This window comes from Periophthalmus magnuspinnatus, chromosome 2 (genome assembly GCF_009829125.3).
Source record: "Periophthalmus magnuspinnatus isolate fPerMag1 chromosome 2, fPerMag1.2.pri, whole genome shotgun sequence".
NCBI classification, from domain to species: domain Eukaryota; kingdom Metazoa; phylum Chordata; class Actinopteri; order Gobiiformes; family Gobiidae; genus Periophthalmus; species Periophthalmus magnuspinnatus.
The window spans coordinates 13335753-13354257 of NC_047127.1; the positions used below are offsets into that span (position 1 = coordinate 13335753).

At 38.6% G+C, this 18505-nt stretch overlaps 1 protein-coding gene across 1 annotated transcript in view; it reads left to right on the forward strand.

Moving 5' to 3' along the window:
- Positions 1-16016, forward strand: part of LOC117384630 (transmembrane protein 163-like) — a 66548-nt gene extending 50532 nt beyond the window's left edge. The window contains exons 6-8 of the mRNA XM_033981814.2: positions 2408-2519; positions 7950-8091; positions 10789-16016. Coding sequence (XP_033837705.1) covers positions 2408-2519; positions 7950-8091; positions 10789-10849 — 315 coding nt within the window. The 3' untranslated portion in view covers positions 10850-16016. The remainder of the gene's footprint in view (positions 1-2407; positions 2520-7949; positions 8092-10788) is intronic.
- Positions 16017-18505: the final 2489 nt, after the last annotated feature.

The window sequence follows — 18505 nt, forward strand, 5'->3', positions numbered from 1 at the left end:
CCTCTCTCTTTTGTTCCTCTCTTCTCACCACCCTCCCTCTCTTTCTCTCATTCCCTCTCTTTCTGTTCTCTCCCTCTCCCCCTTTCATGCTTTTTCTTTCCTCTCTATCTGCCCCTCTCCTTCCCTCCTTTCCCCTTTTCTCTCTCTCTCCCTCTCACTCTTCATCTAATCTCTCTTCCACTTCTCTCTCTCATCCCCTCCCTATTCTCTACCTCCCCTGTCTCTGACTTTCATTTTTCTCTCCACCTCCTCACTACCACCTCTCTAACCCTCTCTCTATCCCCCCTCTTCTCCCTCTTCATCTAATCTCTCTCCCTCTCTTTCCTTCTTTCTCTCCATCCAATATCCTCAATGTTCAAATTTTACATATCTTCAAAATCACAATTTCCGTCGACAGCGTGTAAAGACGTTACTCCTCCTGATCTGCAAATAGTTGAACATGAATGCGATTATATTTGATTAAGAGCGAGGCCAAACGGACTTAAAGCAAATCAACGAAATCTTTATGCAAATGGTCTGTTCTTTTACCGCAGCTACAAAGACGTTACATAAGTCATGATTCCTTTTGAAATGCTAATTACGATGCGAAAACTAAGCGTGAGTTGGTACCGTTTTGTTTTGTATTAGCTAATTACGAACTCGTCTTATTATTGGGACTACAGCCTTGTGTTTATATATAAAAGTTCCCCAGTGAGCGACTTGACTTGCGTCGTCGTCACTTTAAAGTAGCTTTTTGAGGCTCCAAGGCCGTGATGTAATATTTATACTGCCGCAGAGGCCTGAGAGCTATAGTCCCACCTGCTCCACACATCCAGGACCGGCGTAGCACGAGCATTTAGCCGCCAGGAAATCAAAAACGAGGAATCGATATACATTACAGGACGTTCTGAGGGGCGGAGGAACAGATTATGATAAGTTTTATAAATTGCGTGCAGTATACAGGCTTTGGGCGTCAGTGGAACTTGGAATTTTAAATCGAAAGTGAGAATTTTAGACTTTCCTCAGACTAAAAAGTACTTGTGCCTGATTTTTACAGTGTTAAAATAGCTGAAAAACAGAAGGACTTGCGGTGGTCCAAAGTTATTCTGCACATATGCATTCAGAACAGCCTAATGATTCTCTGAGTTCACTGAGTGCAATGAGTTTGCAACTAGCATGCTAACAGCGAATTTATGATTCTTGTGTGTGATGCAGACAGTGGACTTATTTTGACCTCAAGAGCTTATAAAATATATGGAAATAACTGGATACAGACACTTTAAGTAGGTCTAGTGGTTTAGTTGTAGTGTTGTCCTGGTTTAGAAATGGTTTATTCTTTGTTTAATCCTGGTTTAATCCTTGTTTAGTCCTGAATTAATCCTGGTTTAGCCCTGGTTTAGTCCCGGTGTAGCCGTGGTTTAGTCCTGGTTTAGCCCTGGTTTAGCCCTGGTTTAGTCCTGGTTTAGTCCTGCTTTAGTCCTGCTTTAGCCCTGCTTTAGCTCTGGTTTAGCCCTGGTTCGGTCCTGGTTTAGCCCTGATTTAGTCCTTGTTTAGTCCTGGTTTAGTCCGGGTTTAGTCCTGGTTTAGTCCTGGTTTATTCTTTGTTTAGCCCTGGTTTAGTCCTGGTTCGGCCCCGGTTTAGTCCTGGTTCAGTCCTACTTGAGTCCTGGTTTAGCCCTGGTTTAGTCCTGGTTTAGCCCTGGTTCAGTCCTGGTTTAGTCCTGGTTTAGTCCTAGTTTTGTCCTGGTTCAGTCCTGCTTTAGTCCTGGTTCAGTCCTGGTTTAGTCCTAGTTTAGTCCTGGTTCAGTCCTGCTTTAGTCCTAGTTTAGTCCTGGTTCAGTCCTGCTTTAGTCCTGGTTCAGTCCTGCTTTAGTCCTGGTTCAGTCCTGCTTTAGTCCTGGTTCAGTCCTGCTTTAGTCCTGGTTCAGTCCTGCTTTAGTCCTGGTTCAGTCCTGGTTTAGCCCTGGTTTAGTCCTGGTTTAGCCCTGATTTAGCCCTGGTTTAGCCCTGGTTTAGCCCTGATTTAGCCCTGGTTTAGCCCTGGTTTAGCCCTCGCTTGAACCTGCTTTAGTGTTGTTGTTGTTGGACATTGCACTTGTCCCATCTGCTCTACACACAGATCCCTCACACAGGACTTAGCTTAGCATTAGCATTTAGCTGGTAGGAAATCAAATGAGGAATCGATAAACATTACAGTGCATTTTAGAGGCTGAGGAACACATAATGGTAGTTTTGTGTTTAGTTATGTGAGGTATATAAAGAGATATCCATTTTAAGATAAGGGTTTAGGAGTTAGGTTATTTTTTAATTGTAATGTGTCTTCAAAATACAGTAGTTGCTCTAAAAGTCCATTGTGAGTTTTGAGATTCGAGAGTATGATGATATAATACACCCAGATTATACTGACCTTCTTCTCTTGTGTCTTTAGGATGACTTCCTGTTCAGCGTGTCCATCGTGAGCGGTTTGGTCTGCGTCATTTTGGCAATAATCAAGTTCATGCTCGGCAAAGTCCTGACGAGCCGAGCCCTGATCACTGACGGTGAGTGCGTCCACCTTCTACACGCACAAACAGCATCATTTAACGACTACATTTTACCCCGCGCCGCAACCGTTTTACAACAACCGAACCCGGGCCGAGCTCCTGAACCTGCAGATAGACACACAAACGGGATTTTCTCATTCTCAGCGTGTACTGCAGCAATGGAGACGATGATTAATGATGGTGTGCAGGTGCTGGGGGTTTATTAGATGGTGCGGATTCAGATCAGAGAGACTTTTTAGGTTTAAACCGACCGAGAACGTGTTGAGATAACGACATAACTTGACCATCATGTCCACTGCTTTTGTAATTAAGAATAAATCAGGATTACAATTGTTATCATTAAACGTCAGTCTGTATATTTAGCCTCGTTTTCACTTGGGGCTGCGTTGGACCAGGCCGGTTTAAGGCGCGATGCGGGTCTAGCGAGACACACCCGCGGGCGTGACGTAGCGCAGGACGGCTATAAAAACACCGGTGCTACACGAGCATCAACGCGGATCAACAACAGTACAACAAAGAGTTCGCGGCGGTTAGGACTGGACACTGGAGGACCTGCAGTACACCAGAAGTAGCGAACGTGACATTTCTCTGATAAACGACAGACATAAACATGAAATAATAGTATATCCAGCTGGTTTTTGTTTATCAATGCGAGCCACATATTACATTATACACTGCACATACTACATTTGCACGGCGTAGAGGTGTAGATACATGAAATAAACGTAAAAAACAATGTTAAACAGGAATTAGTTGATTGTTTACGTTAGCTTTAGCGTTAGCCTCGTCTCACAGCCGCAAACTTGGAATACTACATGTGTTTTTGTGTTTTGCTGAGATCACTCTTATAAAAGGATAATTCAGGCGCGATTTAGATTGTATATATAACGTTAATATTAGTTATGTTGAGGTGACATGAGTTGTTCACGTAGCAGAGCCCCGTGTAGCTGTACCGCCCCGTTTGATTTAAACTTGAGGGAAAGATACATCATGTTTATGGGGTTTAAAATCTAAATCTCACACACTGTTGCTTTACTCTGCAGATACAGGACACAGGTTTATTTTCAGCTGGTTTTTTGACATCATGTGAGAATAAATCAGTATTACAGTTGTTAGTAAAATGAATGAGATTTGACCATGTTTATTTCACATCGCACGACGCCTGCAGGTATTTTTGTCGAATATTTAAATCCTACACACCCCCTGCCCAGTGGTGGATGAACTACGCAATTTACAGATACAGAGGTAAAAGTGACTCAAGTAAAAGTAAAAGTATCTCATGAAAAAATCTACTTAAGTATTAAATAGGTACTTTTAGAGTAAAAAGTAAAAGTATGTCGCAAAAGTGCTGTTAATTTGTTTAAGTGTTAAATGTGGTGATATTGATTAACATGTTTTGATCAATGGTAACAATTTAAATACATTTTTTACTTTTCAGTTCTGTTGAAAATGTAGTGGAGTAAAAGTATCCGCTGTAAAATTGACTTAAGTAAAGTACAAATGCCTAAAAAAATCTACTTAAGTACAGTACTTTCCTTCTTTTACTTTGTTACCTTCCAGCACTGCCCCGACTTTATTTCTTTATATAGATGTGTGTGTGTTTGTGTGAGTGTGTGCGTGTGTTGGGGTGTGTGTGTCTATGTGTGTGTATGAAAAGAATGACCTGGTCCGTGCATAAATATCACACTTCATCATGAACTCATTTTCTTACTTTCATTTGCACAAATTGTGGATCATTTTGTGAAGCCCAGTTAAATGTCATTTGGAGAGTTCATTTTAAAATAAAGACACAGCTTAATGTGAGGGTCAGTCCAGCCACAAGAGCATGTGAGGTTTAGTCCTGGTTTAGTCCTGGTTTAGTCCTGGTTTAGTCCTGGTTTAGTCCTGGTTTAGACCTGGTTTAGTTCTAGTATAGCCCTGGTTTAGTTCTAGTATAGTGTTGGTTTAGTTCTAGTGTAGTCCTAGTTTAGTCCTGGTTTAGTCCTGGTTTAGTCCTAGTTTAGTCCTGGTTTAGTTCTCAATTAGTCCTGGTTTAGTTTTAGTGTAGTCCTGGTTTAGTTCTCGTGTAGTCCTGGTTGAGTCCTGGTTTAGTTCTAGTATAGTCCTGGTTTAGTTCTAGTGTAGTCCTGGTTTAGCCCTGGTTTAGTCTTGGTTTAGTTCTAGTGTAGTCCTAGTTTAGTCCTGGTTTAGTTCTAGTATAGCCCTGGTTTAGTTCTAGTATAGTGTTGGTTTAGTTCTAGTGTAGTCCTAGTTTAGTCCTGGTTTAGCCCCGGTTTAGTCTTGGTTTAGTTCTAGTGTAGTCCTAGTTTAGTCCTGGTTTAGTTCTAGTATAGTCCTGGTTTAGCCCTGGTTTAGTCCTGGTTTAGTTCTAGTATAGTCCTGGTTTAGTTCAAGTATAGTCCTGGTTTAGCCCTGGTTTAGTCCTGGTTTAGTTCTAGTATAGTCCTGGTTTAGTTCTAGTGTAGTCCCAGTTTAGTCCTGGTTTAGCCCTGGTTTAGTCTTGATTTAGTTCTAGTGTAGTCCTAGTTTAGTCCTGGTTTAGTTCTAGTATAGTCCTGGTTTAGCCCTGGTTTAGTCCTGGTTTAGTTCTAGTATAGTCCTGGTTTAGTTCTAGTGTAGTCCCAATTTAGTCCTGGTTTAGTTCTAGTGTAGTCCTAGTTTAGTCCTGGTTTAGTTCTAGTATAGTGTTGGTTTAGTTCTAGTAAAGTCCTGGTTTAGTTCTAGTGTAGTCCTGGTTTAGTCCTGGTTTAGTCCTGGTTTAGTCCTGGTTTCATTATGAAACTCTTCCTGATCTCTGTGTCTTGCTTCGTTCTGCTCACTGTGGAGCTGTGAAATTGGCAGGACTTTGTAAAACTTCGTCAGGCCTTTTAAAAAACTTCGTCAGGCTTTGTAAAAGTTGCTCGGGCTTTGTCACTGTCTCTGAACATTCCTCACATGATCCCGGCCTTAACTAGATTGTGGAAAATCACATTTCAACATGACCTTTTCAGTTCGCTCCCACTGTGTCACATGCTGCCAACAAAAACGACACTCACGAAGGAGAACGGAGCCACAGCGCCGTCAGCTAATGGATAAATACACACAAGTAGTTGCAGTTTTATGAAGTAGTAGTAGGAGTGGCCTGTGTCATGGTTTTGGCATTTAAAAAGTACCTCTCAGGGCCGAACATGATCATTAAACTAAAAGAAACGGCAAAGAAAAAAAACAAAAAAAAAACAACACTTGGGAATAGAGAAACCTCGAGGAGAACCACTATTACTACTATTACTACCAGTACTACTATTACTTAGGCCGGTCAGGATCACAAATTTTGAAGCACGATATGTCGCTAAGGAGATTTACTGCGATAAACGATAATATTGAAGCTACTTTAAGACACTGACACAAAACCAGTAAAGTAGATAATCCCAGCGAAAGCATTTTGTAAATCGACTGTATCGTTCAAAGCAGCTCAAATGTAACTGAACTACAACAAAAATACTCCAAAATCTCCCCATTACTGCAAACACAATATCCACACGATAAATGTTGAACAATATGTCGATGTAATAATTTATGTGACAGGCTCAGTGCTGCTACGTGTTTACTCTCATAAAAAGGCATTTAATCCTCCAAAATATTAACATAATTATAGATTTTTAAGTTCATACAGAGTTATCAAATGTGTTTAAAATGTGTTTCAGTATTTTCTACTTCCAGCTGTATTAAATATTAAAGGGGAAAAAATGTGATTGTGATTTTTCAGACAGTAATGTGACTGTGGACTGTGTTTGGTGTTTTTCAAAAAATTACAATTAGATTTGATGTTGATTACATTTTTTTAAACCAGGACTTGCTCAATATATGTTTTGATTAATTTGATTATAACATGTGACATTATTCTCCAGAGCTCCGCCTCCAAATGCTTCAGTCTTTACTCATGAGCAGCACTGTCAATATTAAATGTTAGTGTTGGGATTACTATGTTAGCAATTTGTGATTATTCAAAATTATTGACATAAAACGACTGTTAAATTGTTAAGTCGCACTAAGATCACTATTCCTCTAGTACAGGGCTGTTAAACTCACACTCACACTGGGACAAAATTAAAAACTAAGACAAATTCACAGGCCAGACTCAATATTTATTGAAAAATTGACTGTACTTGATATGTAATGCTTATGAGAAATTAAATATAAATAAAGAAACATGAGAAATTAAAGACACATCAGTAGTACTCATTTGTTATTTAAATAAATCAAATAAATTATGTCTCTCTCTGTAGCAATTAATTTGGCCGAGGTGACCAGTAGCTTGTTTGCTAATGAGTGTCAACAGAAAAGGAGGGGCACTTGCCGGAATCGACTGCAGCGCACTAGTAAAGCATTCTGGGATTTGTATTATTAGTGGTGCATGTGCAATATACCGGCGGTTCAGCTCTAATGCACATTGGATATGATCTCACGGGCCAAATATAATTACACCGCAGGCCAGATTTGGCCCCCCGGGCCTGAGTTTGACACATGTGATCTCGTACGTGACCATTCGACCCGTCACCATCATCACTGTGTCCACTTATCATTCTGTGTATGAAAGATGGAACAATATCGTTTGGGGGTCAGTATTTTTTCTTTGCACTGCAGGGAAATTGTTTTGTTTTGTTTTTTATTTTTATTTTGGATGTACGAAAAGATTTAAGCCATAAAAGTTTGAATAAGTAACTTGAATGTCTCATTACAGATGCAAACTAAAGCACTAAAGTGTTTCATTCTGCTGTTTATCTATTCCAGCTCATGATTTTTCACAGTATTATAGATTTAGAAAAGTTTTGTGCTTTAAATCTGCTCTGACATTGTAATATCAGTGGCATAAATTAGTTTCAACATTATCGTTTATCGTCTATATTTACTTCAGCGATATATCAAACTTCAAAACGTGTTATCGTGACAGGACTAGAGACCAGTTTTATGAAATTAAACTTTCTGAAACATAAACAGACAGATAAAGCAAATTGTTTAGGTTTCGGAACTGAAATGACACATTTTTGGCTTTTATATATATATACTTTTAGTTCTTATGATTACAATAATAATAATCAAGGCCACTGATTTACCAAGTAGTGTAATTTTAGTAAAAGACTGTGAAAGATTAAGACGGATGTGTAGAGCTGAACAATATGAGCAAAAGATCTAAATGGGATTTTTCAGACATTGTGATTAGATTTATGTTTTAATATTGGGATTCAGTTCAAAGTTCACATTTTAAACCAGAAGAATGAGCTAAAAGCCTGAAATCTGACCTGACAAACGAACACAAGACTCACATTTCAGGATTTCCGAGCGTGTTTGTGCAGATCTAAACTACAGCCTGTGCAGTTTTTATGCAAAGTTCATCTCGGGGCCACGTGATTTTTGCAGTAACTATTGTTTTACCTTTTGTTCGTGCAGGATTTAACTCTATGGTTGGAGGCATCATGGGCTTCTCCATCTTGATCAGCGCTGAGGTCTTCAAACACGAACCCAAAGTGTGGTACCTGGACGGGACAATAGGGGTCATCATTGGGCTCGTCATTCTGGCCTATGGAGTCAAGTGAGTAGTGATAGAAAATAGACATTTGACCTAACGTTACCTTAAAGTTTCACTCTGTAACTTTTCTGGTATGGGGTCCTGTGTTGTCAGGAGATGTCGTTGCTTTGCTTAGAATGTTTCGCAGTATAGCTTTAAACCTATATCTTGTATTTGCTCAATTGCGGGTGTGTTTATTACAAAAAAAGCGCAGTGAAAATAACACGTTTTTACTCTGAGTGAGGTCGCCTCTCCACAGAACGAACCCGTAACTCGGTTTGGCGGCAACGGCAGCGGCGTCAAACAATTAAATAATGTCATATTGTGGAACATTCTAGGCATCGCGATGACATCTCCAAGGAGACAACCAGATTGAGGATGCTTCGCCGGAAATGTTACGCAGTGTACTTTAACAAATCATCATCAACAGGACTGTAGATTGTGACATTATTTTAAATCTAATCATATTTCCTTTGAATACACTTCTAGACACTGTATCTGTCTTGCAATGATAAAGTCAAAAGTCCTCAAAATGGCGCCTGCAGCTAGCATAAGTTACATTTCAGTCCAGTATTATTGTAGATCGTGACATTATTTTAAATCCTATTATATTTCCTTCGAATACACTTCAAGACACTGTATCTATATTGCAATAGTGACGTCAGAAGTCCTCAAAATGGCGCCTGTAACTACCATAAGTTACATTGCAGTGAGTATTATTTTTGAGCGGAGGTTCTGTACAGTTTTATCTTTGACGGGAAAAAAAAATAAAAAAAATTGCACTCTGATTGCGAAACATTGCTTTACTCGGAACCAGTGTGAAACTTTTTAATGATATATTTTCCTCCTTTCATAACAAACTTGACAGTTGCCATAGCTACGAGCCAAAATAGACAATAAAAGCGTTCAACTTTAGGTAACACGGTGTAATGTTGTGCTGATGCTGACTGTGCGGTTTTAATACACGGGTTAGTTTATTTTAATGAGCGCGTTAAACAAACGTGATTCAATCTCCGGTTTAATTGTTGCTATGAGACGACAATAGTTTAGTTTGTCCCACTGTGGAACCTCACCTCAGTGATTAGCACCGAAACAAGTAACGATTCATAACATGGAGCGGGCTGGTCTGACTGTGTACTTTTACAACTCATAAGTACAAGTAGAGTATAACAGCAGACCAGAATACAGAAATATGTGATACTGCAGCAGCCAGTGGTAGAAGAAGTACTCAGTTGTGTTACTTAAGTTATAAGTTAATTTATACTCAAGTTAAAGTATCTAAAAATGTACTTAAAAAGTCAAAAGTTAAAGTATTGCGTATGTAGATTTGGAGGTCTTATAAAGCCTCAAATGTAGTGATTTTGATAAAGATTTGTCTGACTACTATTATCATACTACTTTTACTATTACTATTACTATTACTATTACTACTACTACTACTACTACTACTACTGCTGCTGCTAAAACTACTACTACTACTACTACTACTACTACTACTGCTGCTAAAACTACTACTACTACTATTAACACTGCTGTACTGTTACTTAAGTAAAAGTACAGATATAGGGGCAAAAAAACTTAAAGTAAAAGTAAAAGTATCTAAAAATGTAAAGGTCAAAAGTTTAAGTATTTCATGGAGAAGAAGTCTTATAAGGCTTCAAATGTAGTGATTTTGGTAAAGATTTGACTACTATTATCATACTACTACTACTGCTGCTGCTAAAACTACTACTACTACTACTACTACTACTACTACTGCTGCTAAAACTACTACTACTACTATTAACACTGCTGTACTGTTACTTAAGTAAAAGTACAGATATAGGGGCAAAAAAACTTAAAGTAAAAGTATCTAAAAATGTAAAGGTCAAAAGTTTAAGTATTTCATGGAGAAGAAGTCTTATAAGGCTTCAAATGTAGTGATTTTGGTAAAGATTTGACTACTATTATCATACTACTACTACTGCTGCTGCTAAAACTACTACTACTACTACTACTACTACTACTACTGCTGCTAAAACTACTACTACTACTATTAACACTGCTGTACTGTTACTTAAGTAAAAGTACAGATATAGGGGCAAAAAAAACTTAAAGTAAAAGTATCTAAAAATGTAAAGGTCAAAAGTTTAAGTATTTCATGGAGAAGAAGTCTTATAAGGCTTCAAATGTAGTGATTTTGGTAAAGATTTGACTACTATTATCATACTACTACTACTGCTGCTAAAACTACTACTACTGCTACTACTGCAACTACTGCTACTGCTAAAAATACTACTACTTCTCCTACCTATCCTACTGCTCCTCCTCCTCCTACTGCTAAAAGTACCTGTACTACTACTACTGCAACTACTACTATTGCTAAAAATACTACCACTACCTATCCTACTACTAGTACTACTACTGCTGAAACTACTCCTATTACTCCTTTTCCTGCTACTCCTCCTACTACTACTGCAGCTAAAACTGCTGCTAATTCTAATATACATCATTTCAGAAAACATTGCAAAAAATGTAAAAGCCTATTTTTAGGAAAGACAAACTAATATAACGATCACGTTTCACAGAAGTACAGTAGTATTTGCAGTTTTTATGAGTCAGAGTCATTTGTGGATAAAAACACGTTACTTCAGAAATCGTCGCCTTTGTGATTTGCAATTCAAATTTCAATTCGATTGCGATTAACCTTACAGCTAACCTAATATTTTGTTTTTCTCGTAGGCTTTTGAAGGATATGGTCCCACGTGTTCGGCAAACGAGGAACTACGAGCGTTTCGAGTGACAGATCCGCACTACGGAGACGACCAGAGGATCCAATATGGCCGCCAACGGAAACGGGGGGGGGGGGGACATTTTCAGCTCGTTGTCCCTGTGTGATTCTTCCAAAGACAATGCCAGTACGGCGACGCCAGTGTCTGTAAATGCCTCCTATTTAAACAAACGGACTGTGGACTCTTGGTTTTACAATAGTGTATATAAATATTTATCTGAATTATTTACGTCTAGAATTGAAAGTTTACTGTGAAGTTTTACGGGCACCCCCAAGAAAACATGGTAATAATCGAGCACATTTTTGTATCGGATGTACAATTTTGTCAACATTTAGGCACAAGTACGACGACGCTATGCTAGGACGTGTTACAAATCAAGTTGACAAATGTAGCCAATGTAGCAAGATTAGCGCGCTGAGCTTTTTCCTGCTTTTTGACACAATTTGGAAAGGTTTTACGATACAATTTGGCAACGCCCATTCCGCCTAAGGATCATGGGTGATGTTTAGAGTAGACTGTTATAGTAAGTACTGTATAAAACCTGTATCCCCAAAAGAGATGCCAAAAATCGTCGAAAAATGCCGCGAATCTGCTGTCCTGGAATAAGATGCCAAAAATCGTTGAAAAATGACGCAAATCAGGCAGGTCCCAATATATTGCTGCACCTACAAGTATAGTAACACTGGTTAGTATGAATGGTCCACATAATGAATAGGAAATGCAATTGTACTTACATGCTAGCGCCATCTGCTGTCTGTATGAGGGAACTGTTTACATATCTGTGAATAGAGTACGGAGAGTCAATATATATTTCGATATTGTACTGTGAACGATTCGACTCCAGCTGTATTTTTTGCAGTGATGATGATTAATAATAATAATAATAATGATAATATGTATTTGCAAGTACAATATTTGGTGGGGTCTAGTGAGCTACTGTAAACTGATACTCGTTACAATAACCTCAGATATGAGTGAGACCAAAATATCTTACAATCTCGTCAAAAGCACATTTAGGAAGGGGTAGTTTAGTTGTTTCAAGGGAAGGAAAGTTACATATGAGTGTTTGGTGGTTTAGTCCTGGTTTAGTCCTGGTTTAGTTCTGGTTCAGACCTGGTTCAAACCTAGGTTAGACCTGGTTTAGACCTGGTTTAGACCTAGTTTACACCTGGTTTAGTCCTGGTTTAGACCTGGTTTAGACCTGGTTTAGACCTGGTTTAGACCTGGTTTAGACCTGGTTTAAGCCTGGTTTAAGTCTGGTTTAGAGTTAGTTTAGACCTAGTTTAGACCTGGTTTATACCTGGTTTAGACCTGGTTTAGACCTAGTTTAGACCTGGTTTAGACCTGGTTTAAGTCTGGTTTAGAGTTAGTTTAGACCTGGTTTAGACCTGGTTTAGACCTGGTTTAGACCTGGTTTAAGCCTGGTTTAAGTCTGGTTTAGAGTTAGTTTAGACCTAGTTTAGACCTGGTTTAGACCTGGTTTAGACCTGGTTTAGACCTGGTTTAGACCTGGTTTAGACCTGGTTTAAGCCTGGTTTAAGTCTGGTTTAGAGTTAGTTTAGACCTGGTTTAGACCTGGTTTAGAGTTAGTTTAGACCTAGTTTAGACCTGGTTTAGACCTGGTTTAAGCCTGGTTTAGACCTGGTTTAAGCCTGGTTTAAGTCTGGTTTATACTTAGTTTAGACCTGTTTTAGACCTGGTTTAGACCTGGTTTAGACCTAGTTTAGACCTGGTTTAGACCTGGTTTAAGCCTGGTTTAAGTCTGGTTTAGAGTTAGTTTAGACCTAGTTTAGACCTGGTTTATACCTGGTTTAGACCTGGTTTAGACCTAGTTTAGACCTGGTTTAGACCTGGTTTAAGTCTGGTTTAGAGTTAGTTTAGACCTGGTTTAGACCTGGTTTAAGCCTGGTTTAGAGTTAGTTTAGACCTAGTTTAGACCTGGTTTAGACCTGGTTTAGACCTGGTTTAGACCTGGTTTAGACCTGGTTTAAGCCTGGTTTAAGTCTGGTTTAGAGTTAGTTTAGACCTGGTTTAGACCTGGTTTAGAGTTAGTTTAGACCTAGTTTAGACCTGGTTTAGACCTGGTTTAAGCCTGGTTTAAGTCTGGTTTATACTTAGTTTAGACCTGTTTTAGACCTGGTTTAGACCTGGTTTAGACCTAGTTTAGACCTGGTTTCGACCTGGTTTCGACCTGGTTTAAGCCTGGTTTAAGTCTGGTTTAGACTTAGTTTAGACCTGGTTTAGACCTGGTTTAGACCTGGTGTACACCTGGATTAGTCCTAGTTTAGTACCACTTAAGTCCTGCTTTCAGTCTTAGTTAATTCTTGCTTAGCTCTGGCTTCAATTCCACGTCCTGGTTTAGACCTCTGTCTTTGATGTAAACCCCTTTTTGTTTAGTCCTATAAATAGCTCTGTTAGACCTAATGTAGACCAGGTTTAGTACTACTGTAGTCCTGCTTCAGTCCCGGTCAATCCTATTTTAGTTCTGGCTTCAAAATTGATATTAGCCCTTGGAATAATCCCACTGTAGACATAATTTAGTCCTTTTAAAAACCTGGTTAAGTCCTTGTTTAGCCCCATAGTCGGCTCCTGCTTGAACCTGGTTCAGTTCTGCTTTAGTCCTCGTATGTCCCTGCTTTGGATCAAGTATAGTGTTGATCAGCCCAGGTTTAGTTCTGGCATGGTCCAAAGAATGTGTCCCTGTCTAAAATATTTCTACTGTAGCATGAGTTAGACCTGGTTTAGTCCTGGTTTAGTCCTTGCATAGTTTTGTCTTAGCTCCTGGCACATTGTAGATCAGTTTAGTCCTGGTTTAGACCTGGCTTAGTCCTGGTCTAGTCCTGTTTCCTTCCATAGCCTGTGTAGACACGTCAGCGAGCTTGCATTATGTTTATATTTGTACTTCCTGTATAAGCGGCTCTCTAAATGCCTGCCCACTCGCGCCAAACCAAAAAATCAATACCTCTGAAAGCTAAAGCTAAACAGGAGCGGCACCTTCTATATATTTCCAATTATTGCCGCTTCAGAAGACCCCAGGCACGCTACAAATTATGTCATGTTCAACCCAATTACTACACCCTGCCCCTTTAGTATTAGCACATGTCGCTACATATGAACTTGAACCAAGCACAGTTTTACATTTTTAACCTTCATGTTTGTATCGTAGCCTTTTAACAAAAAAACGAACCCGATTTATTATATATTTCTAGAGATTAATCGCTGAAACGCCCACCCCCCTCGCCGCGTAGGTTAGCACTTTGTAATTCCATGTTTTTAAAAGTCCATAAACGCCACTTGACCTGTTTTAATTACGTTCCAACACTAACTACTACTATTACCTCATTACTTTTAGCGTCATTCAGACTACTTCAATTTCCAACACACCAGCAGATACAGTTATAGCGCGCTCTGCTGATGGCGTCACGAACGGCACGCGCCAATTTAAAGCTGCAACATGTACGTGTGTTTTATAGGGTTGATTTGCCTCCTCTTGGTGGTTTCCATGGAGACGTTATTGCCGTTATTCACCGGGGGGGTTCCACAGCACGGCGTTAAACTCGTCCATCTGTGTTAAAATCCAATCGAAATATACGCGTCTTACATGTTCCTGTGCGTGCGCTCGCTTCTCTATAGATCTAAGCTGTATCTTGCGCCTCACGGAGATAGGGAAATTTAATGCCATGCTGTGGAACATTCTCGACGGAGTATCTAAGGATGATCGTGTTGTTTTTTTGACAGCTAAACTACCCCTGAAAGCTTAAAAAAAAGGGTCGTCATGTGGTTAAAAAGTACTCATTTCTCCCGGCATGTTCGTTTCGGTGTGTACACAGTGAGAGCAGTGTGGGAGTGCGAGGATAACGCTCTATTTAAGACAATACAATGTACAGTAATATACAAAAACGATCACACTTCACCCATACCGTTTCGTTTTGCCGTTTTTTTCATTCGCGCTTAACTCCAAAGCCTTAAGTCATCAGTGTTTTGAATGTACTTTTCAGGTCACCACTTGCATTACAGTGATACGACGGAATTTCAATGTTATTTTTTTTAGTTTTTATCAAAGTTCCGGTGCATGGCTGGACAGAAGCTACATTCAGACTTGAGTTTTTAAGATAATTTCGTGAGGGGTGAGAAACTGGACGTGTAGGTGATGTACGTTAACGGGATTGGCAATGGAGAATTATTACGCAAAACAATAGGATCGCCCAGTTATGTAAATAATTGAATAAACCAAGTGAATACCGGTGTATATATAATGTATTAGATTGATGTGTGTTTGAAACTGGGACATTGTAAAAGGTTTTTGACAAGTGTGACCAAAATTTGAAGAGTTATCAGAGGCGACCATGAGGTTTTGTCTGATCATGTAACAACTGAAACTGTAAAAATGTGTTGTGTCATATTTCTGTCCTTATTATTCTGTCCCTATTTTATGCTTAGTAAAATTTGAAATCTTAAGTAGCTTGAAATCCCGACATTTGCTTCGGATCAATGTATTTATCTGGATCAATGCGACACACTTAAAAACATTAACTGAGAATAAAAGCATTGTGTGACCTTAAATATTTCATATATTTCGACTTAAAATGTTAACTATTTGTCTTATATCCGAATAAAATAGTCAAATGGAAAAAAAGATGATACATTTAAAGCCACAGTATGTAATTTTTGCCAAAGAATAGGCTAAAATAAAAGCATGTTTCTCTTTTCGCTGTGTATATTGCACTGAAAAACATGTGTCCTTACTCTGAATAGGCTTGCATCTCCACAAACCTGACTCTTACTTGGCTTGGAGGTGGGCCTACACCTGCTTGTTTCCATGGAAATGCTGTTCCTTGGCTATAATATTCCACAGTATGGCATAAAATGCATCTATCTTCATGGAGAATGTTCTAAAGTTTGGTTTTAACTCTTTATTTCTATGGAATCATGCAGATGACGCACCGCCTCCAGAAAGTTACATACTGTACCTTTATTAAAGTTAAATGCTGATTATTTAAAGCACAAAAACAGCGAGAATGTTACTGTGAGCCTCTGGTTTCTCACCCCTCCTCCTGCACAGACGCACATAGACACAGGTGTAAATATAAAAGTGTATTGCTGTGATGTAAACAATGTTAAACAGAGCCTTTGTCACAGAAAAAATGTTTATTTAAAAATAAAGTTATATCCCTCGTACTGCTTTCGCCTCCTCCTTTTGGACTACAATCACACAACAGATGCAAGAGTCACATTAAAAAGCAGAGATTGGATGACCTTGAGTTTACAAATATATTTTTTCCTTTTTGTTTTTTTCTTACAACCGGCGATAAATGCGCAGATATGAGCGACGCGGCCATGGAAATCTCAATCTGAAAAATCAAATAAACAAAATGATAAGGCTTAGATGCACCGGAGTCACAGCTCATCTCAAAAACCAAAAGTGATTTGTGTTAAAGTCTGTGTCTCTATTAAACAATATGCACTTATGAACAATCAAAGGGTCTGGGCCTGAAATGGTATGTTTTAATTCAGGAAAAAACATGTTAAAGGAGCCATTTGTGGAAAAAGTGACTTACAGTAATGCCGAATTTGTTTTTAAATGAATTTTGTTGGATGAAAACCACAAGGAAACTGTCTGATTAAAATTATCTATTGTAAATTTGCGGGTTTTAATCAATTTTGTGTGCATTTTAAGATTTGAATATAGACAATTTCTTCATCCAGTCACAATTTGGACTTAGTTTTATTTAGTCCTGGTTTAGTACTTGGACTAAACGAGACTCAAATCTGTTCTGAACCAAGTCCAAACTAGAGCTAAGGTATTGTAATAATTTAATTTTGGTTTAGATCTAGTTTCATCCTGGTTTTAGTCCCAGATTGATCCTGGTTTTGTTTAGTCCCGGCTCAGACCCAGTTCTTCGTTTAGTTCAGTTTTAGACTTGGATTGTATCTCGAATCAATTATTTCGAACACAAACAACAACACAAACAAATCAACTGTAAAAAAAAAAGGCACGTCATATTTGAACAAACTAAAATTTGGCGATAGATTTGAGAAAAAAAAAAAAAAAAAAGTACAAAAATAAGGTGACGCTGTGAACACCCAAAACCCTAACACATTTTGGGTGAACTGAGATGAGACGAAAAAGCACAAAAAGTATCAGCTGGTGTTGACGAGTTTTCTGGATATGGTGAATTTAGAGGCAACAACGAGAGGAAGAGGAAGAAGAGCAAGTGTCGTTTTATAGTTCGATTTATAAACCCATTAATTAAGAAGTGAGAACAGCTCAAAATGCGTACAACTCCTATCTAATAACCTAAAGCCGTGCTGTTTACCGGGTTAATTTACACTATATTTTCAAAGTAACGCAGACCCTTTTAAAGAATATTGTCCTCTGAAGAACCTCAAACTCCCAAAACTCCAGGTCCCAAAGTACCCACCCTTTGCTTTGTCGACAGCGCTGCAAACCCTTGTCCTTCTCCCAACTGCTTTACCCATTGTTTCTCCCAAAGCAAAGGGTAAAGGCTATTTTCAAGAAACTAAAATGCAAAACAATTTCATTTGTTTTCGTTATTTCACATGTGTGTTCATTCCATAGACTGTATATACATAAACTTCTTCACTTCTTATATACAGTCAATGGTTCATTCATAGTTTTGACGCTTTCAGTGAGACTTTACAATGGAAATAAAGAAGAAACAAATAAAAAAGTTCAAGCTTTTGACTGGGCAGCTCACAACTCCATTATGGATTTTTAAAGAAACATTCGTCGCTAGTTTTAGGTTAGCGTTTGGTTATTTATCGCTTGAATGAGCTCATCTTACGTTCCCAAGATGCATCTACACACTGGTACATACATCTAGATTTGCCATGACGAAAGTTGCCATGACAACCACTCTAAAACTCTAATAAACTTCCTCTCATTATTGTCCAAATTCAAACACTGACAAATATAAACTTCCTTTGCCCGATATTTTTACATTTTGTATTCCCTTAAATTACTCTCCATAAATAAACTTTATAAAACAAGAAAAAAAAAGGCAACCCTTCTATAAATAAAAAACAGATTTCCAGCAAAACAGAAAGGCTTGTGTACAAAATAAATACAAAATTCAAAACAATATGAACAATAATAATACAGTGTTATCAATAGTTTTAGATTAGCGTAGTAGTGCAATTCCCATTCACCACAACGAACACGTTTTCTTCGTAAATCCGCAGGCAAATTAACATCCCAACAAAAATGAGGAAGTACAAAGTAGCATGGTCCGAAGTTGGTAGAGTAGTATTCCGTTGCAGTTCATTGATGTGTAGGTTTCGTAACTGTTGAAAAATGCCACAATAAATCCAATAACTTTTAGCTCTACGCACAAATGCCAAGCTAGCTACGTTCTCTATATGTAAATGTGCGCGAACGTTGAACAGCTCCCCCTACTGGCCTTTTTTCCCCCGTAGACGAGCGTCTTCTTGTTCGCAATAAATAACCTTTAAAAATGTCTCTTAAAACGTGTGCAAATCAGGTCTGGGTGTATGGAAATCTGCTTTTTCTAAGTCGACACAAAATGTTTTCTCCATAAAAATCTAGACTTTCGTTGAAGTTTTGTACAGTGTAAAACATGGATCGCAACACGGTTTAATGGACCAGATAACCCCAGCGTACAAGGACCTGCTCGTCATGTTCAGCT